This window comes from Antechinus flavipes, chromosome 2 (genome assembly GCF_016432865.1).
Source record: "Antechinus flavipes isolate AdamAnt ecotype Samford, QLD, Australia chromosome 2, AdamAnt_v2, whole genome shotgun sequence".
Taxonomy (NCBI): Eukaryota; Metazoa; Chordata; class Mammalia; order Dasyuromorphia; family Dasyuridae; genus Antechinus; species Antechinus flavipes.
In genome coordinates, this window is record NC_067399.1 from 592316151 (window position 1) to 592340243 (window position 24093).

At 37.6% G+C, this 24093-nt stretch overlaps 2 protein-coding genes across 3 annotated transcripts in view; one reads left to right on the plus strand and one right to left on the minus strand.

The window, feature by feature from the left end:
* Positions 1-15597, plus strand: part of HABP2 (hyaluronan binding protein 2) — a 54637-nt gene extending 39040 nt beyond the window's left edge. Inside the window, exons 9-13 of the mRNA XM_051981465.1 lie at positions 2341-2593; positions 5210-5352; positions 7315-7449; positions 11249-11385; positions 14721-15597. Coding sequence (XP_051837425.1) covers positions 2341-2593; positions 5210-5352; positions 7315-7449; positions 11249-11385; positions 14721-14888 — 836 coding nt within the window. The 3' untranslated portion in view covers positions 14889-15597. The remainder of the gene's footprint in view (positions 1-2340; positions 2594-5209; positions 5353-7314; positions 7450-11248; positions 11386-14720) is intronic.
* NRAP (nebulin related anchoring protein) overlaps positions 15505-24093 on the minus strand; it is a 79568-nt gene continuing 70979 nt past the window's right edge. For both annotated transcript variants that reach the window (XM_051981464.1, XM_051981463.1), the window contains exons 39-42: positions 19392-19499; positions 17964-18275; positions 16454-16585; positions 15505-15947 (exon numbers count right to left, since the gene is read on the minus strand). In XM_051981464.1, coding sequence (XP_051837424.1) covers positions 15744-15947; positions 16454-16585; positions 17964-18275; positions 19392-19499 — 756 coding nt within the window. In that variant the 3' untranslated portion in view covers positions 15505-15743. The remainder of the gene's footprint in view (positions 15948-16453; positions 16586-17963; positions 18276-19391; positions 19500-24093) is intronic.

The following is a 24093-nucleotide window of genomic DNA, read 5'->3' on the forward strand; positions in this document are numbered from 1 at the left end:
ATATGGAGAAATGCAACCTAATGGATCTATGGAAAACCTTGATCTTAGGTCTTTGCATCTAAATGAAGAATATGAAAGTACCATTATATATGGGCTATAATAGTGTATGTCTCTGACTGTTATACATATGAATAATGAAAAAAAAATGTGACCATTGATGAGTCAGCAGGTTTTTTCAATTAGTGTGAGGTTATCAAAATTTAAAAAATAAATTTAAAAAGGAAATATTAAACATTGGTGTTATTTTATGAAAGTATATGGTATCTAACATTATAAAGAAAATATTAAAAAAAGATGATGATTTTTAAAATAAAATTTCAAATGTTTATAAATGGTATAAATAAATAAATAAATCCATGGTTTCTGATCTTAAGGAACTCACCTTCTAATGGGGCCAATATGCAAATAATTCAGAGAGAGACACACACAGAAGGGACAGAGAAACAGAAGCAGAGAGAAACAGAGAAAAAAGACAGAGAGAGAGAAGAAGAAGAGAGACAGAGACAGAGAGACAAGGAGACAGAAAGACAGAGATGAGAGACAGAGAGAGGAGAAATAAAGAAACAGAAACAATGAGACAAAGAGAGAAACAGAGAGGAACAGAAAGAGAGAAAAACAGACAGACACAGAGAAGAGAGAGAGATAGACTGACAGAGAGAGAGAGAGAGAGACAGAGTAAGAGACAGAGGAGAAGGAGGAGGAGGAGAAGGAGGAGGAGAAGAGGAGAAGACAGAGAAGGAAAAGGAGAAGGAGAAGAAGAAAGAGAAGGAGAAGGAGGAGGAGGAGAAGGAGAAGGAGGAGAAGAAGACAGAGAAGGAAAAGGAAAAGGAGAAGAAGAAGAAAGAGAAGGAGGAGGAGGAGGAGGAGAAAGAGAAGGAGAAGGAGAAGAAGGAGGAGGAGGAGGGGGAGAAAGAGAAGGAGAAGGAGAAGAAGACAGAGAAGGAAAAGGAAAAGGAGAAGAAGAAGAAAGATAAGGAGAAGGAGGAGGAGGAGAAAGAGAAGAAGAAGAAAGATAAGGAGAAGGAGGAGGAGGAGAAAGAGAAGGAGAAGAAGAAGGAGGAGGAGGAGGAGGAGGAGGAGAAAGAGAAGGAGGAGGAGGAGGAGGAGGAGGAGGAGGAGGAGGAGAGGAGGAGGAGGAGGAGGAGAGGAGGAGGAGGAGGAGAAGAAACAGGGGAGAGAAACTGAGAGACAGACAACAGACACACACACACAGACAGAGAAAGAGGGGGGAAGGGGAGAGAGAGACAGAGAGAGAGGAGAGGGAAAGAAGAGACAAGAAATTGAAAGATCATGTTAGGAGAAGGTACCAATCATGGGGAGAGAAGGAGAAAGAGGTCTCCTAGAGAATATGGGAGGTGACCAGAGAAGTCAGAGAATAGTTTCACTTGCATGTGGTATGAACGAACACTCTTTTCAGTCTAATCCAAAGCTAAAACTATAAATCACGTCTTGATCTGTAGATTTCTGAAGTGGAAACAAGTCTCAGAGTGGTTAGAGCTGGCTTTAGGAGAGATGGCCTCCAAGATTCTTTCCAATACCAAAGCTTTCTATTGTGAGCAGAAAGAAGGAAAAGAAGTCAGGAGCCAGAACCCATATAAGCTGGAGCTCAGATTTCATGGTTTTCTCATTAAGTGGTTCAGTAATTGGAGTTCTGAGTCTGGAAGATGAGTTCAAATACAATCTCTGACACTTACTAGCTATATGATCCTGGGAAAGTCTTTGAACTGCAGTCTGACTCAGTTTACTGATCTATAAAATCTATAACCATGGCTGTCTCTCAGGGTTATCTAAAGGTTATAATGAGATAACTAGTTGATGCTGTGGATAGAGCTGCTGGCTGGTAGTTGGGAGGACCTGAGTTCAAATCAGGACTCAGACACCACAAGCTGTGTGACCCTGTACAAGTCACCTAACCTTGTTTGCCTCAGATTCCACATTACCTTTCTGACCCCAAATTTTCTTATCTAAAAGATAATACCTGTCCCCTGCATATTTCCTGGGATCCAATGAGATAATATAAACAATTCACTTTCAAAATTATCAAACTTTTTCCCCTTAAAAATGAGTTCAGACATAAAGTTCTTATTTCTATTCTATTCTGTTCCAAGTACTATTTCTTTCACCAAATACCTGTGTGATTTTGGTTATTTTAATAAGTAATGAAGAAACTGTATTAACTAAACTAGGTTATAAAAATCACTCCAAGATTGGTGCTCCAGTGTGGATTCATATTGGTTGATTTTTATTCCTTGTATTCTTGGAGGAAGAAAAAAAGGTGGGACTGGCAGAGGGCAAGTGGTTGTGATGTTATTCAAATTTTGTTTTTTACTGTTACCACAGATGTCATGGAGTCCCTACGGAAGCCTTCTGAGCCCTCTGTTTCAAGTGAAATGTTCAGTACCTGTGGGTTACCAGAGATAGATGCAAAAATCAAAAGGATCTATGGAGGTTTCAAGAGTACTCCAGGCAAACACCCTTGGCAGGCATCTCTCCAAGCGATTCCTCTATATACTGACTTCACGCCCCCTGAGCACTTGTGTGGAGGCACACTGATTGAACCTTGTTGGGTTCTTACTGCTGCACACTGTGCAATGTAAGTTCAAGATATGGGAATAGTCACCTTTCCATAATCCAAAACCTAGGTGTCCAGGGTCTTGACCCTTTCCTGCTGAGTGATCATGGGCAAACAACTTAATTTCTATGAGCCTCAGCTTCCTCGTGTGTAAAATGTGGGAAATGATGCTTAAACTTTGTACCTCATGGTATTATAAGGAAGTTGCTTTGTTAACCATAAAACACTCTGAAAATAATATTATTAAGCAACAGATTTATGAGTTCTTAACACAGATAGGTTTCGTCTCCAACAAAAGATTCCTTGTTGAGGTATATTGGTCTTGCTTGATATTTTAAAAAAACATTTTGCTATTAATTATTTTCTTTTGTTTTTTTTCTGCTGGGCAGAATTCTTAGTAGCTGCTAAGAACAAAAAACTTAGGAAGGAGATCTTTCAAATCCACTGGCCAAAAACAGCCCAATCACCATATCCTAACATTATTCTAACAAAGCTCCAAAACTAATTAGTTCCTGCCCGGTATATTGATTCCTTTTACATCATTTCCTTGATCTTGTTATAAAGTGTCTCCCTCAAAAAGGAAGTTTCTCTTTCTCAAAAGGAAACCATCCCCCCTCTAAAATTTGATAAGTTCATAGTCAAGATTAGCCTGTCTTATTTATAGACAGTTGCTAGTATAAACATTTGAGAGTGACTCTTCTACCCAACAATAGTCAGCCATTTATGTTATTAATTGTAAGAGGGCTTGCCAACCCCCCGCCAGCCTTGGACATTGCACAAGGTACGGCTCAGTAAGCTGAGGGTAGCCTTTTAAGGGTAAACAAGATGGTGCTGGGAGGAAGGAGGTCCCACCCAAAGGAGCAACTGTGGCAGTGGTGGTCACATAAGGCCTGTTCCACTCAAGAATTGGGGCCGTGACCCCCTAACAATTAATTGTACACATGTCACTTAGAAATAGAGCAGTAAAAAAATAGGGCTATTCTTTTTATCAATTAGCCTTTACCTTGCAAATCCCTAAGGACTTTAATAATAAAAGGGGAGCTAGGAAAGAGAGAGAAAGTTCTGAAGAATGGCTTATAGAAAAAAGGAGAAAGCTAGAGGTCTGGAAACTTGGGGGCGGGGAAAGGGGCAAAGGACTGATGCTGAGAATGGCACTGAAGATAACTTTGGCTAGTTAGAAATGTCAGCACACTGGGACATTGCTCCACTTGAGAATATACAAATTCCGGCTAGAAAATCCTCTAGCTCAGATAAACGGGATACAGTGTGGAATGCTGGATGAAACATGGGATATGGAGTCAAAGAACTGAGTATGAATCCTTGTTTTGTCACTTTTTTGCCATGTAGTGTTGGATAGCAATTCAGCCTGTCTAGGGCCTTCAACGTAAAATGGAAAGACTAGACTTTATGACCAAAACTGTATCCATCTCCAAATTCCTTAAAATCTTAAGGATTTTAATCTTTAAATTAGTGTGGCAAATCCTCAAAAGCTTCAATGATACTGAGTCTTTCTGGTGACATTCCCAGAATGCAGTGCCAACTGGTTTTACAAGGCAAGGGAGAACCATAGTGTCTTTCACTGGATCTTGGTCCCCTATCAATGAGTTAACACACATTAGAATCTACTATATCCCAGGCATTGTGCTAAGTACTGGAAATGCAAAGAAAAGCAAAAAACAAAAACAAAAACAACAACAAAAAAAAAAAACAAACCCCTGATCTCAAGGAGGACACAGTTATAAGGGAGAAAACATACAAATAAAATTTAAATAGAATAAATTGAAGATAATCTACAATGGAAAGGCATTAGCATTCAAGAAAGTTGGAAAAGGCCTCTTGTAGACATCAAATTGAATTGGGATCTGAAGAAAACTGGGTAGGAAAGAACGCAGAGATGAGGAGGAAAAAAATTCCAGCCATGGGGGAAGGCCAGTGAAAATACCTGGAGTTGAGAGATGTGAGGAACAGCCAGAGGCTGGTGTCATTGGACTACAAAGTATGGGGTTTACAGGGAGATAAAGCGGGAAAGAGTGAAGCCTTAGAACACTAGGATAGACAGAGCTATTTTATGAAGGGCTTTGAATGCCAACCAGAAGGTTTTATATTTGATCTTGGAGATAATAGGGAGCCACTGGAGTTTATTGAATTGGAGGGGGAGGTGATAGACCTGTTCTTTAGAAAGATTAATTTGACAGCTGGAATGGAGAATGGAGTGGAGTGGGGAGAGATTTGTGGTAGGCAGATTAGCAAATTGTTGAAGTATTTCAGGTACAGGTGATAAGAACCTGGACCAGGGGTAAGTGTAATAGAGAGAAAAAAGGGAATATATAAGATATTAGGAAGATAAAATTTATCACTGGTTAATTGAGCTGTCAGTGAGCTTTAGACCAAGTGAATACGGAGTCTATAGCTTCAACCAAAGTTTTGAAACCTGACCTGCAGCTCAGTTCATTGGTAACAATGATAGAATTAGGAAGAAGTGGTTTATTGTCCATAAATGTTTCTAGGGACCAATTAAAATCCTAATATATGACAATATCTTGGGCCACTGAACAATTTACTCAAGCTTAGTTGGATTTTTCAAATAACTAATTCTAGGACATACATTTTATTCTCTTTCTAATTTTGTTCCTATAGGTTCAAAGCCAAACAAATACTGGTTGTTCTTGGAGAACAAGATCTGTTGAAGTCTGAACCCTATGAACAGTCATTTAGAGTGGAGAAGATATTTGCCCACCCAGATTATCAAGATAAAAATGACATTCCTTATAATGATATTGGCAAGTGTCTTCTATTATGACTCATTCCTGGGTGATTTTTCTGGGTGTTTGGATCTAGAAGATTCTAGAAAACTTGTATCAATCATAAACATTGTAAAGCCTGTAAATTTTTTGTTTTTTACATCTTTTTTTTTTAATTCAAGCTTTTTATTTTCAAAACATATACATGAATACTTTTTCAACATTGACCCTTACAAAAACTTGTGTTCCAAATTTTCCACTCCTTCCCCCTTCTCCCCTAGATGACAAGTAATCCATTAAACGTGTTAAAATATATGTTAAATACATATGTATATGTTAAATATGTATATATATATTTATATAATTATCTCTCTGCACAAGAAAAACAGATCAAAAAGGGAAAAAAATGAGAAAGAAAACAAAATGCAAGCAAATAACAACAAAAAGAGTGAAGATGCTATGTTGTGATCCACACTCAGTTCTCATAGTCCTCTCTCTCTTCATCACAAGATCATTGAACTGAAAGTCCATAAATGTGTATTTTGCACTTATTCCAAAACTGTCTAGCTCTGAGGCAACTTTTATAAACTATTCCCAGATTCTCAAGGGATTTTTTCTTTTTTGAGGAAAAGAGATTAAGCCAATGATTTAATTGTTTTAATCAATTTCCAGTGAAAAACCTGTACCAACTCAGATGCAGATCATTCATGCATTTGTTCACTTTGCTTTATCCAGCATGAAAAGGAGTATAATAGGGTTTTTATTTACTGGTCACTACCCTCCAAAGGCAGACACTATCTTTGTCTCTGGATGATCTGATCTGGGAGCCAGGAAATAAAGATGAATTTTCCTGGTGGTATCCAGGCAGCTACTGTGGTTAAAGCTAGTTTAGGTTTTAGCTGTCCTGAGCTGCCAACACCAGACTTCTTCATCTTATTCTAAAGAGAAGATTGGAGCTTGCTCAGGTGCCAGGTATAGAAGATGGGAATCCTGGAAGATAAAGATAGGTGTTTTGGAGAGAACCCTCAAAATTGGGTATCACAGCAAGAGTAGGGTGCAACCAGTCTTGCCACCTATCATTTAGTTGATTGCAAGGTAAAATTTGTCTCTGGGTATGAATTCTCAATTGTATGCTCTGGAACTCTCTGAAACTTTAGGTTTCAGGTGATTTGAAAGTAACTTTATGCTACCGTGATAATGGCTGATAAAAATTTTAAGTGTTCCTGGGAATATATAAATTTTAACAAAAATCACAAAATTTTTTAATAGAAATCAAATTAATAGGTTAAACAAAAAATTTCAGCACTGAGAAATTTCAGGCCTCAACCAAACAGGGAGAGAAAATATGGGGGCAGTTAATTGGTGCATTAGATAGAACACCTGCTGGGAGTCAAATTTGGCCTCAGGAACTTGACATTAGCTGTTTGATCCTGGATAAGTCATTTAACACAAATTGCCTTACAAAAGAAAAAACAAAGAAAATAAAAAGAAAACTATGAAAAGAAAAAACCATGATATTTTCTGGACTTCCTAAAATCAAAATATATGTTTAATCATTTGCTGAACAAGGATTTTTCTGACATTTATGACTCTATACACCTGTCTAGTATAATTGTAGAAAAGTTCCTATACTTGGAAACAGATTTTAATTCTGTCTATCATTTAGCTTCTCTGAGTGTTATTTTCTTTAATTATAAAATGGTATGGAAATATTAGTTGTAAGAATCAAATGAGATAATGTCTCTATTTTGTGTCCTAAAATACTATCAATGTTAGTTGCTATTATGTCCCTATTATTCCTCAGAAGTCATCATCAAAAGTATAAATGAAGCAACTCCATGCTTCTTAGAAAAAGATTGACCATAGATACAACTAGTCAAAAAAATTCAGATGTTTCTATACACCCCCCCCACTTCTTCCCAAACAGGCTGAAATTCATAAATGTCTGATCAACACAATTCTATAGCAGCTTATCATTTATCCCTTTCTTTTTTTGTCTAGCTTTGCTCAAGTTAAAGGCGGTGAATGGTCAATGTGCGCAAGAATCTAAGTATGTAAAGACAGCATGTCTATCTGAAGTACCATTTCCTTCTCGGACAGAATGCTACATTTCTGGATGGGGAGAAACACCATCAGGTACGATCCTCCATGAATAAATATTGTTTCTCTTTGCTATATCCACATACCCTTATTTCAGTTAAACAAATGTTCTTGGGGACAAACCATTAAGTCTTGGAGACAGAATCCCTCCTCCTGAAATGAAAATGAAAATACAGATATTCAAAGAGATTTCTAATTTCCAACTAAACTATTTATCTCTTCTTTTCAGACTTAGTCAATGTTTAAAAATGAGAACACAAAAATGATTGTGGGTCATCTGTTTTCCAGGGCAAAAAGGGGGTCTGCAATCTCATTTCAATTATTTGACAAGAACTAAAAATTAGATTGCTTTCAAATATAGCTTTTATTTTAGGAATGTAACGAAAATCAATTTCCCACCTTTTTTCTTCCCCTCCATCTCATTGTTTAACTGAAGTAGGAAGTTTTAAATGAATCAAGGAATAACAATAAAACCTATGTATGATTTGCAAGTTAGCCACTATGGTTGACCAAGAGGAACTTCTATTTAACTGACTTAATGATTAATTCATGGTTAACCAGAAAACCATTTTTGTTTCGGAACTATTTCTCAATTAAAAAGAAACTTTCTTGCCTTATTACATTCAGGGATGTAAGTTGCAGAGAGGCAGATTTTAGTTTAAAGTCAAAGACAATTTCCTAATTTTTTTATTGTTGTTTAGTCAGTTCAGTGATGTCCAAATCGTCTGACCTCATTTAGGGTCTTCTTGAGAGAGATACTGGCATGGTTTTCCACTTCCTTTTCTAGCTCATTTTATAGTTGAGGAACTAAGGCAAACAATATTAAGTGACTTGTCTAAAGTCAATAGCTAATAAGTATCTGAGCCCAGATTTGAACTTTGCAAAGAGTCTTCATGACTTTAGATCTAGCACTCTATTCACTATACTAACTCACTATCCTCACACCATTCAAAGGTATGTACAAGTAAGATTTGGGAGGGAATGGATTACCTCTTACTGGTGGTCTTTAAACAAGGGTTGAATAACTACTTGTTTTTTTTTTTTTGGCAAGGGGAATTCTCCAACAAGTCATAGCCTTGACTAGCTGGTCTCTGAAATTACATCTATGTCTAAAATTATGTCATTTTGAAATTTTGTGGAGGTGGAAGGTATGGATTACTAGGTCTGTATTCACCTAAGGACAAGAACACATTAGAAGGCTTGTTGGTTTTTTAACAGGCTCCTCTTATTTCTCTATGTTTAACTTTTCTTCTAAAAGTAGAAAATTGAAAGCCTCTGTTTTTTAAACTTCAAACTACTATGTGGCAAAAAAACTGTGTTATTTTAATTTGCATCCTCCATAACTCTCAGCATGCTACTTTGAACATAATGGATGTTCAATATATTTCTTTGAATAAATAGGCAATATAAAATTCTAGTTTGTCAAAGTCTGGTTAAATATCATTACAGTATAATGGGTGAAAAAATTAGCCGAAGAATAGCTAGGTGGAATAATGGATAGGATAAAGGACAGTCAAGGAAACCAGAGTTCAAATCCAGTCTCAAATTCAGTTACTAGTTTTAATCACTTAATCTTTTTCTCAGTTTCCTCAACTATAAAATTAGCATAATCATAGCACCTTCTTCCCAAGATATTGGTATAAGGATCAAGTGAAATAATATTTATAAAGCAGTTAGCATAGTGCCTGGCACATAGCAGGTGCTTAATAAATACTTATTTTCTTCCTTTCTTTCACTTTCCTTAGAATCAGGATACCTAACATTCTTATTTGTTACTTTGGCTTAGTCATTTGGACCCCTCTAAATATCAATTTCCTAATCTATAAAAATGAAGATATTAAGTTAAACCCTGTATATACACAACGTAAACCAATTGGCACTAGATTATAAACTACCTGAAAATTTTAGTAAAATAAATTGGTGTTTTATTAGTTAGTATGCAAGAATGAGTGATCAAATAGGGTCCAATCTGTCTGCCATTGTGCATCAGATGTCATGGTAGCAGACTTAGACCAATTAATAAATATAATTGAAGTTGAATGTATTGAAGAATATAATGAAGCTCGCATGGTCCCCATGCATTTACATTTTTTATCATATGACCCACTTATTTAAAAAAAAACAATTTGGATGCTTTTGCATTAGTCAGTTAATGAAAGGGTATTTATTAACTGCCTACTATGCTCCAGTCAGGGCACCTAAATGGCATGGTGGATAGAGCTCAGGGCTTGGAATCAGGAAGATGCATCTTTATGAGATCAAATCTGGCCTCAGATATTTACCAGCTGTGTGACTCTGGGTGAGTCACTTAACTCTGTTTATCTCAGTTTCCTCATCTGTAAAATAAGTTAGATAAGGAAATGGTAAACCACTCCAGTATGAATCAAATGCACTAGATGATCTCCTAGGTGTCTTTCAGCTATGTGATACCCTCTCTAAATAAGTTTTTATTATGATGTAGTTGAAATATGTAGTATTTCTATAATGAAACAAATTTATTTGACCTCCAAATCAATTAGATCAAATAAAGGGGAAAATAACCTGCATGTACAAAAGACAAAAAAATTAGAATAGTTTGGGGGAGGTGGGGAAGGAAGAAGGAGGTGGTAATAAAGAATTGGAAACTTAATGGATGTTCATGAATTGGAAATTGCTGAACAAATTATAGAATATTAAAGAAAGGGAATACTGATATGCAAGTTTAAAAAAAGAGATTAAAAATGGTTTCAGAAAAACCCAGAAAGACTTGTATGACTTGGTGCAAAGTGAAGTGAACAGAACCTAAAACATAATTATACAACAATAACACCATTGTAAGGACAAAGTTTTTAAGATTTAAGAACTCTACTTAATGTAATAACTTAATCCAATTCCAAAGGACCAGTGATGAAGCATGTGCTCTACCTCTTGACAGAAGATTTTAGAGTATAGAACGAGACATATTTTTTGGATGTGATCAGTGTCTGATTATGTTTTGCTTGACTAATCATATTAGTCATGAGAGTTTTGCTTTCCTTTCTGTGCAGGGGAGGGAAGGGGTGTGAAGGATAAATTTTGTTAAGTGAAAAAAATTCATTTAATTTTTCTAAAAAAATTTAAATAAGAGCCCTTAAAGGTTATGTATTTCATCTAGTTCTTTCACTTTATAGAGAGAAAACTGCAACCTAGACAGGTAAAATTATTTGCCCAAGGTCATACAGATAGCAAATGGCATTGTCAGGTTTTGAAATTGTCTTCTAATTCCAAATTCAGCATCCTTCCCACTTCATCTTTTTGAATATGATTGAACTCAAAAATGATTATTCAGCATTTTGTAATCAGAGATGAACTATACGAACCAATGAAAATCTGAACCTATTTCCTTATCTTGACAGTGGGAAAATTGTGATTCTAGAGAGCTGATAATCTGATTTTTTTGAGGGCTAATGGTGAGAGGAGCTCTTTGTTTTGAGAAGAGACAGTCTAGTTTTGTGAATAGAATATTTTGACTCAGGAAGACCTGAATTTAAATTCTGTCTCTGATAGTTATTATCTGTATGACTTTGGAAAAACCCTCACAGAGCCTTAGGTGATAATTCTCTAACACTTATCTACTAAGTAATAGGGGGTTTGCTTTCTGTCTGGTACTGGAGGGAGTTTACTGGACCACTGAAATTATATCTCTTGAATGTATTGACTTCACTTGAGAACATGTCTAACAGCTTCTAGAAGTCTTGCAGCTTCTTGAAAAATCCTCCCTTTATACCTAAAATTTGTGACTTCTCTAATAATCTTGAAAATAGTAAGATTCTCCATGTTTCATCAAGAATGATATTTGTTCTTTATTCTCATGCAGGAGAAGGATCTCGTTATCTCCTGGATGCTAAAGTCCAACTGATCTCCAGATCTCATTGTAATGCTCCAAACCAATATGATAACATGGTTGATGATACCATGTTCTGTGCAGGTGGACAGGGGACTGACTCCTGCCAAGTATGTCACATTTCATTAATCTATTTTGGTTGGGAGGGATTGGTGATGGGATGTCTTTTATTAAATTTTCTGGTACTAGAGAGGGAGCTAGGAGGCACAATGACTGAGTGCCAGATCTGGAGTCAGAACCAGAATCCAAATCCAGCTTTAGACACATATTAGCTATGTGATCCTGGGTAAGTCGCTTGATTCTGTTTGCCTCAGTTTCACATCTGTAAGAGAAGCTGGAAAAGAAAAATACAAATCATTCTATTTTTGCCAAGAAAAACTCAAATTATATCACATAAAGTTAGATGGGACTGAAAGAACTGAACAACAAAAGATACAATGAGTTATATAAAACCCTTACATTCTGGGATAGGATGGTGATTATCCTTATAAGTTAAACCCGCTATTCCAATTTATAATCATTTGAACAATAATGTGTCAGAATCCACATAATGATGAGCTATAGGGAATAACCAACAAATACTGCCTGGAATTAATGACACTGCTTATGTCTATATGATAAGTCCCATGAAAATCCACTAGGTCTCAGTGTTCTAGCCTTGGTGTGGGAATTAGAGGGATACTAATATGTACCATATGACCAGAAGCAACTTATTTATCCTCCAAAGCCACTGTTTATGCCCGTGTATAATGAAGTTGAATTAGATTATATCTAAATAGTAATTGAAAGTTTACAAAGCACTTTGAGGCAAAATTTGAACTAAGCACCTTATTCTAAGCTTTGCACCCTATCTACTAAGGCATATTTCCTTTCAACATTCTATGACTCTGTCAATTCTATGACATTCTCTGCCTTGACTATTATTTATATATGTATAGGCAACCAACTTTGAATTATATCCACATTCCCTGAACAGAAATCGATGGAGATGAAACTTTATTAATAGTAACCCAAGGAAGGTACAGCAGTCAGTGGAACTCATGGTTTTGTTTTTTCTTTATAAAAGGACCTGGGAATCATATGTATAAAATTACCTATAAACAAATGTCTTGCCCAAATTTTACCCTCATGTTCCTCAGATAATCCTTGAAAAGTTGTCATTATCTTTATCATCTTCCTTTGATGTTTTAACCTGATTTTATCAGAATACATTCATTTTCCTTCTCTAAGTCCCAGCTTCTTTGGGAGTGGGGGGGGGAGGGATAAGAAGGAGGTAGTGGGATAGTGTAATTTATCATGGACTCTGTGTCTCTATACCTCTATCCTTCCAGAGCCATTAGCCATGAGTTTTAAATTTTAAAACCTTCCTGCCCATGTTAAAGGGGATAGAAGAGATAGTCCAACATCATAGATATTCCATAAACTTCATAATAACATTAATATTGATATTCTTCCCTATCAAACTCAGAACCCTTCTATAGGTAAGAAGCTGAAGATTAAAATTCTATGCCCTTTCTCATCTCTTTCATCTTTGGTAGAGATCTATAAATGTTACCACCCATTTCTGGCAATTTTTCATGGATACTGCCAGAAAAAAATCAGGAAGCATCAATAAGAGTTACATGATCTTAGGGGAGAAATGGAAGACCTTAGGACAGATGGTATTTTCATTACTATTGTAACTAAAAGCAAGGACTTTAGAAGAGACAAGTAAATTTGGGAATTAAATTTCTTGTTAAGATCTAAGAGGGGCAGCTAATTGACGCAGTGGATAGAGCACCATTCCTGGAGTAAGGAGGACCTGAGTTCAAATATGGTCTCAGACACTTAACATGTCCTAGATGTGTGACCCTGGTAAAGTCTCTTAACCCCAATTGCCTCAGAAAAAAAAAGAAAGAAAAAAGATAATATCTAAGAATATCATTTGCATTTCAACATGCACTTCAACATGATTTGTATTTCTAAGCCATCGCTTAAAATATAGGAATGGCAGGGATGGAGTATATCTAAAAAGGGCTGATTGTTTTTTGTTTAATATATTTGTATGAAGTCAAGGTATGATGTAAATGGGAAAGTTTAATTATCCAGATATTTTGTAGATCTCTTTATTTCTTCCAAAAGCAAAACAGCTAATAATTTCTTGGCTTCTCCTAGTGATATTTTCATGCTTCAAAAGGTAGAGGAAGCAATTAATGGAACTGTTGTTATAGATTTATTCTTGTAAACAAAGAAAGTTAGATTCTAAGGAGGAAACCAGAATCTGGGGTGGAAATAACATATCCACATTAGAATGTGTGATGGAAAAGAAGAAGAAACACACCCAGCTAACTGATAAAAAAGGAAAAAATTCAACATGAGAGGAAGGGGTACTCTAGTCACACTAAAATACTGTTGAAAGATCTGGGAATTATTCCTACCATTGTGGAATGCTATTTATAATCATGTAGAGGGGAAAGTAACTAAAATTTTCATACCTTTTGACCCAGGGAACCTACTGGTAGGCAAATACTCTAAGGTCAATGATAAAATAAAAAGAACCAAATATTCATGGGATACTTTGGAAACAAAGTGGGTATCCATTGACTGGGGAATAATTAAACCTATGTGTTATCTTGATGTATATTACTATATTGCATATTACTATATACATATATATTGTATATAGTAATATATACATATATTACTATACTGGAAAAAAGTGATAAATATGAAGAATTCAAGAAAACAGGAAAAGACATAAGAACTGATCCCAGGAAAAATATATACAATAATATAAATTGAAAAAAAAACAACAATTAAAGAGATGGGGGAGGAAAGGCTACTCCTTTCAGTGGATATGGAAGACTGTGGGTATAAGATATCCCTGTGCCATCAGTGATAGAAAGTGTGCTAATTGATGATGTTTTTCTCACATCAACTTTGCGAAGTAGCTTGTGCAATTACTATTATTTCCAGATCAGAAATAAGGAATTTGAATGTCAGAAAAGTAGAATTTTGCCCAAGACATAAATAAGTAGTAAAACAGAAAATTAACCATAGTAAAGTTCTCTTTCTATTTTACCATATTAGCCCTAATTATATTAATGCTTATTCCTTGTATTTAAGTAAGAATTTTCCTGTCCTGTTGCTAAGCTGTGTATAGTACAAGGCTCTGGAAAATTGATGCTAATGACTAAAGTGGAATTTTTAGATTATCTGTGATTTTGAATCCCATATTATACTCCTATCCCCTATTGCCACAGTCAGGATAGTTTTTAATGAAGCTACTAACTCAAACAAAGGGGGAGAGTCTTATTGGGTATGAGGCAAAGGAAGAAGGGAATGTGCCATGCCTTTCTTTGTTCCTACCTTGGGACTAAAAGGCATCACTAGCCATCCCCTTCCTCTTACCTTTAGCATCACAAACAATTCTTTTTACAAAGCTAACTGTCTTATTTTCCTTTAGGGTGATTCTGGTGGTCCTTTAACCTGTGAAAGAGATGGCAAATACTTTCTCTATGGAATTGTGAGCTGGGGCCTTAAATGTGGAGAGAAACCAGGAGTTTATACTCTAGTGACCAAATACTACAACTGGATCAAAGACATCATCCAAAAAGAGTCTGGATCATACTAGACAGTGTCTAAGTTAGCATCTGATAAAGGCACAAGCTATAGCCCCTCTACCTCCAACCTACTCTTCATCACATAATTGCATTGTTGGTTGAAACTAAAAAGGTAGGTCCACTATCAAGAAGCAAACAATCAGAGAGGAAGAAAGAACATTCATTGGCTTGATAATTAGTGAAGACACGGGGTTCCATTCTGACTCCTCCACTAACAAGTTGTGTTGGTCTGAGACAATCACTTCCTTTCTCTGGGTCTCAATTTTTTCATATGGACAACAGGGAACTATGGCGGGTGAGGGGGAGAGTTGGATCATGTGGTCTCCAAGGTCCCTTCTAGCTATAGACAACCAATTTAAAGAGTTTCACTAGAGCTGATCAGAAATAATTTCCACTTATATTGTGCTTGTCTTTTCTCTATGACTTTCTAGCCAGAATTTTCACAATAGCTCTCCATGCCCTTGTATTATCTCCTATAATTTGCAAAGGAATCATAAAGGAAGCCCAAATTCTCCTAGATTATTTCCTTCAGTTCATATGTCTTTAGTACTCATCATTCCTGGAGGAGCAGTCCAGCTCAAGAACAGTCACAACCACCAATCCTTATAGAATGAATGAGTGTCCCAGTCATGTCTGACCACTTTTATTCAGCATGGATAACGTGCTAGACAGAACCAACATTCAAAACAGGATATTAAAATATTGAATTGAAAATATAAAGATCTATATTTCATTTTATGATGATATTGTGTTCAAAAAATTTTAAAAGGAAAAAAACTAAGAAAGATGTCCTAGTGTAACAAGGCTGACTCAAAAATTGTGAGGAAGGGGAGGGGACCATCTACAACTCTCCAACCCTCAAGAATTTAAAATGTGCCTTTTGGGGGGGCTCCAGGGGTGGGGGGCAGGGGACTACTTCGATGTCCAATTTCTCTGTCAAACACTCTGCATGGGGGCTGGTCATTTACAAGCAGATGTGTCTTCTTTCTTTTGACGTGCAGAATTTCCGTAGCATCTGGGTTCACATTCCCCTGGTTATTGTCTTCCTCCCCTGAGGGATCAGTCCCTGCCTGTGGAAAAGAAATGAGTGAAATCTAAAATTCTCCTAAGAAGAGCCTAAGATGCCTCAGAAGCATTTATAATTTCCACTTCTTCCCCCTTTCCTATGTCATTCTCCCCATTAATCCTCCCCCAAAAAAAGCAACCTAGAAAACTAAAACTAAAACCTTTAAGGCAAGAAAAGGACATGGACTCTTTACTCCGAAGAGAGCAGAGCTCAAAACAAAAACCATTTTAGTTGCTGAATCCCTGACCCTTTCAACCAATATAAATGAGCAAGTGGTGGAACCTAAGATACCGGCTGCTCTTGCTCGGTATTGTTGTGGTACTATCTGTTTTGAGAGGCACCTCGTGGGGGCTAAACCTGGAATTCCTATACCTACTCATCCCAGATCCTGGAAAATGGGCACCTAATTGGTTTTATTTTTCTTGAGTGACAGCTCAAAGTAAGCTGAAGAGGAAACCAGGATGCATTTGTGGTTTCATAGATGCACCACAGGCTGAAGCAAATACTTACATAGGGATTCTGAGGTCTTGGGCCCCGGGCATTGGCCAGTTCAGCAGCCCTGCGAGCCATTTCCACTTTATAGGAGCCTGGAGGAGTCCAGCCAATGCCTCTAGTCAAGTTCAAGTCCGATTTATACTTGACCTGGATTGGGGGAGGGAGTCGGAGGGGTAGAGTGGAGAAAGAAAAACATCATTGGGATTTGGAGTAATTTTAATTTTAAAAGCAGATAGGGGTCAAGTATTTTGTTTCTGCCAATGAAGGATGCCATGAGACGCTTCATAAAGATCCCTCATATCCAAAGTAGAATACACTCCAGTTTCCTCATAGTATTCTCACTTCCCACTTTCCTTTGGAGGAATTAGCTGTAACAAGGAACAGTAAAAAAGGACACTAGGCAGGAAGTCCACAGATCTGAGTTTTAATACTGCCTCTGCCACTAACTAGCCATATAACTTTGGGCAACAGTTTTCCATTAGGGGACTTGGTTTTTCCCTCTGTAAAATTAGGGTAACTGGCCTAAATGAACTCTAAAATTCCTCTTACTTCTCATACTCTGTATCAAGATTTCTTTCCTTGGAATCCACAGATTCCCAAAGGACTTGGGAATAGATTTCAAGAAGATGATGAACTTGGAAAAACATAATTTATTTTTCACTAAACTTTGGTTTCCTTTATAGTCCTACGTATTTCATTTTATGTATTTATTTTATGAAAGGGATCCATAGGCTTCATCAGAGAAGTCCACAACACATAAAACGGGTAAAAATCCCTTTTCTATGTGTTTTTACATCAGCCCAGGCTTCATACTGCCCAGCATTCAGTAGTGAAATATATATAGAACTTAATTCCATATAATGATCCCCTAAAGTATGTCATTTTTCATTAATATCATTAAAACATTGGAAACCAGCCCCAATAAAACAATTATAAACTCTGGATGAAATGTGCCTCCATTGGAATATTGTGACCCTTCTACAAAGTCATTCAATCAATCACCCAATTATAAACATAACCTTATTTGTGAAAGAAGAACCAGAGATGACATTGATAGTACTAGAACCTAAAGATTTACTTTGGCCCTGGAGTCAGGGATTCTAACCCTGTCTCAGGATTTAGGCAAATAATTTAATTTCCTTGAACTTCAGGTTTCTTTTCTGTAAAATTAGCTTAAAATAAATGGTTTCTGACTCTTTTCCTGGGACCTATCCTCACCCATCTGAACCTCCAAATAGCCATGATGTAAAGTAGTAGCTATTATTAGCCTCATTTTATACATATGGAAACTGAGGTAGAGAGAGACTGTTACTTGCCCAGGGTCATCCAATAATTAGTGTCAGAGGTAGGTTTTGAATCCAACCTTTCCTGATACCCAGTGCAGCACTCTAAGCACAACCATATTTATGCTGCCCCTGTTTCAACTGCAGGTTGAATAGAATTAGGAATTCTTCGGCTACTTTTGGATTCTGGAGATTATGAAAAGAGAGAGAAAGGCTAGGAGAGGGCTGAGGCCCAGGCTTACATCACTCTGCAGTTTGTGGGCTCTCTGGGCATGTTTCAGGTTGAGTTGCTCTGGGTCACAGGTGTATTGGTGCAAGTGCTGCCTGTAGTTCACATCACTGGCCAGCTCCTGGCTCTTCTTGGCGTGGATAAAGCCGGGCTGGTCCATCCGGCTCTGGAACTGTGACCTACTCTGGATGAACTCCCTTTTGTACTCATTGTCGCTCTGGAGTTTCCCCACAGAAAGGAAGTGCTTTGTTCTTGGGTCATCATTTACACTGCGGTACCCAATCTGAAGTCCCCGATCCCTCAGGAAGGCCTCTTTGTACCTGAACTGTAGAGAGGAAGGGGAGAGCTCACTATCGGTTCTTAGGGACACGAGTCTCCTTTGGTGACATCCTTATCCTACACATTACTTCAGTGTATTCCCATCCACCATGGCACATGATAGCAAGAGAGATGGAAAGAGAAAGAAGCACAGATAGCTATTCTGACAGAAAGATTATATATATATATGGAGAGAGAGAGATTCATATTTGTATATCTCCTATGTGTCTACATATCTGTATACATATGCATATACTGTGTGAGTAAATATACATCTCTGTACAAATATACATCTCTGTACAAGTCTGTCCTATATATCTGTATACATATCTATATACCTGTATGTCTCTCTCTACATAACTGTATATATATATATATACACACATATACATATATAGAGAAATATAGATAGAAAGAGATACATCTCTATGTATAGATATATGTAAAGATCATGTATAGATCATCCACATAAATGTAGATAGAGATATAACCGAATAGACTGCTGGGCCTGAAGTCAAGGAGAACTAAGTTCAGTTTTGATCTCTAATACTTACTAGCTGTGTGATCCCAAGCAAATCATCAATTCTGTTTTGGGTAACCTCTGTTACCTTGATTTCCTCAACTGCAAAATGGGGATGATCATACCACCTACCTTGCAGGGTGGTTGTGGGAACCAAATGAAATAATATTCATAAAAAGTATTTAGCACAGTGCCTGGCACATAGTAGGTGCTTAAAAATGCTTATTTCCTCAGCTATCTTTTCTATATTTGACTCCAAAAGGAAGCAATATGTGTCTCTTCTCACAATTACCACTTTCTCCATATAGATTTAAACGATCTAATCCAAGGAGTTACCTTCTAAGGAGGCTTTTTTGGTAAAAAGCTCGTGATTCAGCTCCTTGTTAATTGGTTTTATGTGTCATTTACCTTTAAGCATGTAATTTTTTTTTAACTAGATTCTTTCTAAACTACTCATGGCTAAGGTCTAGAAATATACAACTAAGGGAGCAAATGGGAACTATTTTTCCTGAGTCCAGGCTATCTGTTTCCAAATCACAATAAAGCTACATATTTGGGGATAGCAAATGAAGAGAGAGACAGGGTTGGACCATGGTTCCTTACATCACTGGCGATCTCTCGGGAAGCTCTGGCAGTCTGAAAAGGGATGGCATCCAACCTGAAGTCATAGCCAGCTGCTCGGATCTGTTCCCAAGAGTTCTTGTATGTTTTCTAAGGTTAGAAAAGGAGAGAGAGAGAGGGAGGGAGGGATAGAGAGAAGAGAAGAGAAGAGAAGAGGAGAGGAGAGGAGAGGAGAGGAGAGGAGAGGAGAGGAGAGGAGAGGAGAGGAGAGGAGAGGAGAGGAGAGGAGAGGAGAGGAGAATGAATTATTTTAAGTATCATATGTTTATTTCAAATACTAAATGCCTTCTTAGAGTTGTGGTTACTTTAAACAGACAAGAGTGGTAATCAATACTTCATTCTGAAAATGTGCCCACTTCTGAATTCATTCATTCAGCAAATATTCATTGAACAGCCACTCTGTGGAAAACCTTTTGAAGTTCTCCTCGATAATCTGTCAAATTTTGAAATCAGCATTTTAACATAATGTTTTATATGTACATGTTATTCCACAGTTATTAAAGTCTTTTACATTTGACCCATAAAAAAGCTCTGTTGTGAGATATCAAAACATTCTCCTCTTTTTACAGATGAGCAAAACTAAGACTCAGAGACGTGAATCGATTTTCCCATAGACACAGAGCTAAAGTTGCAATCGGAATTAGAATCCATGTTTCCTGGCTCTTAGTTCGGCTTCTACCACCTAAAACACCTCTCCATTTTGTCTTTTGACAATTTCCTGGGCATCTGAACATCAGAATGAAAATTTTCAAGGGGAAAAACTGACTCTTCAAACCTTTCCAAAATCTTGGTTCTAATATCCCAGCATATGTATTTTCATTAGCTCTTCTGGCTTTATGGAAACCTATTCAGCCTGCCTTTGATGTCATACAATACATTTTTGTTCCGAGGTGCCCTAAATCTAGTTTCCACCCCTGGTGCCAACATCTAGGCAAGAGCCTTCACTTGCATTTAATATACTGTCAAAAACCCTGGTTGAGTATGTGCCCCATGCATTTAATATCTTCCTCTATCAGTGTCCCCTTTCATTCTTTCCCTTTCAAGTTGTACTTACACACCCCCCAGGTATTTGTAATCATTTTCTTCAGGAGGTCTTCAGGTAGAGCTCCACATCACCAATATAAGCATCAAACTCTTCAGAGCCTTCATTTGTTAAAGAATTTTTTTTCTCTCCCAAAAAATAACTGAGGAGCTCCATGAAAGGTGTCTCATGGAGATCTCAGTGGATAGCTGTCCTTTATCCATCCACAGAGAAGGGAGGCAGCAGAAGACAGTTGTTAGACCATCAGCCTAGCAGATTGAAAAGCTATGTCCTCAGCCCAGCTCTGTTGATAAGTGCTCTGTAAGTCAGGTAGGGCAGGTCACTGGTCTAGGTGGGCTGGCAAAGATGGAGGGGCTTTAGTTTTACCCCCTGAAAAATGAGGTTCATGCTAGTGGCTTCTATTTTACCAGAAGGGCTTAAATCAGAGAAGGTAGCATAGAGAAAGGGGAAAAAAGTATTCTCATTATGTACCATCCCTTAGACTTTAGGTGGGTCGATATTTTTTGAGATGACCAAACTAATTCAAGACTAATCTGTATCATTATGACCACTGTCATCGATACCAACGACCAACATTTCTTTAGCATCTACTGAGTGACAAAGATTGTCCTAGGCAATGGGGATATAATCATATAAATTAGGGGGATCATGTCCCAGTTGGCTATGCATATGGAAAGGTAAAATGTTTGAATGAGCTGGCTACAGTCCAGGGGAGGGGTCAGGGGTCCACAAGATTTAGGAGAATGACCAGTATTCTCCATTGTACCTCCTCTTCAGATAGTCTGATGAAGGAGGCTCTTGAAAAAAAATGGGGACAAAATTATTTTTACTTTGTTGAACCCGAAAACTTTTACCACCATGACATTATAGAGAAAACATTGGTAAAGTGGATAAAGTTCTAGATGTGGAGTCAGGAAGACATGAGTTCAAATACTACCCGCTTACTAGCTGAATGACCTCAGGGGAGTCATTCAGTATCTCTCTGTCTCAGTTTCCTCACCTGATGGAAAGTGCAGACTAAAACACTCACAGTATACATTTCACAGGGTTGTCATGATGATCAGAGAAGAATGTGAGGGAAGCAACTTGTAGAACCATGGAGGGAACACCATGGAGATGTCAACTGCTATTAATATACACTGAGCCCAGCTGTGTTAGAGGAGACAGAACTGAAGAGATCACTTAGTGTGTGGTCCTCATTTTACAGATGGAGAAACTGAGTTCTAGAGAGAAATGACTTTGCCACAGAAATGACACAAGGACTCCTCAAATACATTTAACATGTCAGCTCTTTGCAGAGGTGAAACATTCTGCATATGAGCCCATTTTGGATTAGCCCTAGAGATCCCACCCTCGGTATAAAACTCCAGGTTTCCATATTTCCAATCTTCCCCATACCCTGGACTTTTTCTTTAGTTAATTTAAAAAATTTAATTAAAGACCTCCATAAATACCTGTATGGTTAAAGAAAGTCCAACTATGCTTGCTCCAAATGGGAATCCAGACTTCACCCATTTTCTCCCTCCCTGGCACCTATTCCCCCAGGGTAACTTCCCTCTGTATACTATTTGCTATATTGTAATAATTTCCTGCCTCCTTCTTCTCCTTTTTTTTTTAATCTGTTGAGGTTTTTGCCTTGCCACTGGGAGTCTTTACATTGTGCGGGTCCTTTGATGGGAACCCTGGGCGCCCTTCTTCTTGATCACAGTGTGCTCAGTTTTGTCCTCATCCTCACACATTAAAGCCATTTGATTTTTAGTTATTTCTGCTGCCTTACAAATATCAATGGCTTTCTTTGCCCAGGAAGGTCAGTTTCCCTCTACAGTCTTCCGTGTACTGCGCTTGATCCAATTGTACACACCCCACATGCCCTCCCCCAAAAAGTACTCTTTCATAAGAGGTTCACGAGTTCTCCATAGCCACATATCCCAGCTGGCAATTTCAGTTCACCTCCTCTGATGATTGGTAGCGGTCGCTGGAGGCGAATGTTCAAGATCCTGTGCGGGCCTCCCCTTCTTAAGAATCCCCTGCAAAGGGCTGCCTATTTTATCCCGGTTTCCAAACCTGCCACGAACAGGTGACGAGAAGTCTCCAATGAAGGCAACTTCCCACATTTCAGGGAGATTAACGAGGGATGCTTTTGCCCAAGTTGCCAAAGAAAAGGACTCTTTGACCCAGGGGGAGATAGGCCCACCTAAGCTGCTATTCTAAAATTATCCTTCTCGTTCCCATCAAAAGCTTCAAATAATAATAATAACTTATATTTATAAAGCACAATTCATTGCAAAGGATCCTACGGTGCTTTACAAACTCCACAAACTGATACACACATAAAATAGAAGAAGCATCTTGCCATCCTCTGAGAAGTAGCCACCTCCGGGGTGAAAAGTGACAGCTGCTTAACCACACGGAGCCACAGGACACAATAGGAAGGACAGGGAGGGAAGAATGGCTGAACTCTGGGTGGCCCATTGCTACCCCATTTGGACACACTCAGACCATGTTATTCTGATCTGACAGGTTTCTTTTGATTCATCAGCCTCACTACCTGTTATCACAGGATCACAGCCCCTGAGGACAAGCTGCCACCTATTCACTTAGAATCAGTAACTTCAAATCCTTCCTGGTAGCAGGGCAGCCTTTGCTATGGCTTAAAAACAAGATTCCTCCATTATGCACTCACAGTGCATATATCTAAGGGAAAGAAAAAGGGATTTTGGCCACAGGCAGGGGAAATGTGGACTCATATTCACTCATTCATTCATTCATCCATTCATCCATTCAACAAGTATTTATTACAGTCCTACTAGGTGCAATTACAAAGTAATTTCATGGTTAAAAGAACAACTTGGATACCAACACTTTCTCTAAAGTAGGGGTCTTAACCATGTTTTTGTGTCATGGACCCCACTGGCAGTCTGATGAAGTCAATCAGGCAAACCCTCCTCAGAACAACATTTTTAAAAGCATAAAATAAAATACATGTGGCTACAAAGAAAATCCATTATTTTGAAATACAGTTGTCAAAAACATATATATTTTTAAAAATTCACAGATCCCAGTTTAAATATCCCCAGCTAAGCCTAAACCTTTGTAATACTATGAAACTATATAATAAGGATATAATTTTTTCCTATTCAAGTTCATAGAACTCCTGAAATCTATTTAAAGACTCTTTGGGGATCCATAAATCCCAAGTAAGAATTCTTATTCTAGCAAAAAGTAGATTTATTTTAAGGTTGCTAAACTTTAGCAAGGTGGCTAGAAGGCCAGGCTTGGAGTCAGAAAGATTCAGCTCTCACTGGTCAAGTCACTTAACCCTATTTGCCTCAGTTTCTTCATCTGTAAAATGGACCAGAGAAGGAAATGTCAAATCATCCCAGTGTCTTTGCCAAGAAAACTCCCATTGGACTCATGAAGAGTTGGTCATAATTTTACAACAAAACAAAACACTTTACTGAGATGCAGAAGTATGACCTCTTCAACAAGGTTAAAAATCTACAGAACAGGAAAAAAATGTTCTGAATAATAAATGAAGACATCTATAATCAGTAAAAAGGCTACTTGAAGCTGATCCTGGACAAACATAAACATAACAGTTATGGCTTTGAAGCCAAACATAAAATCATAAAATGTTAGAAC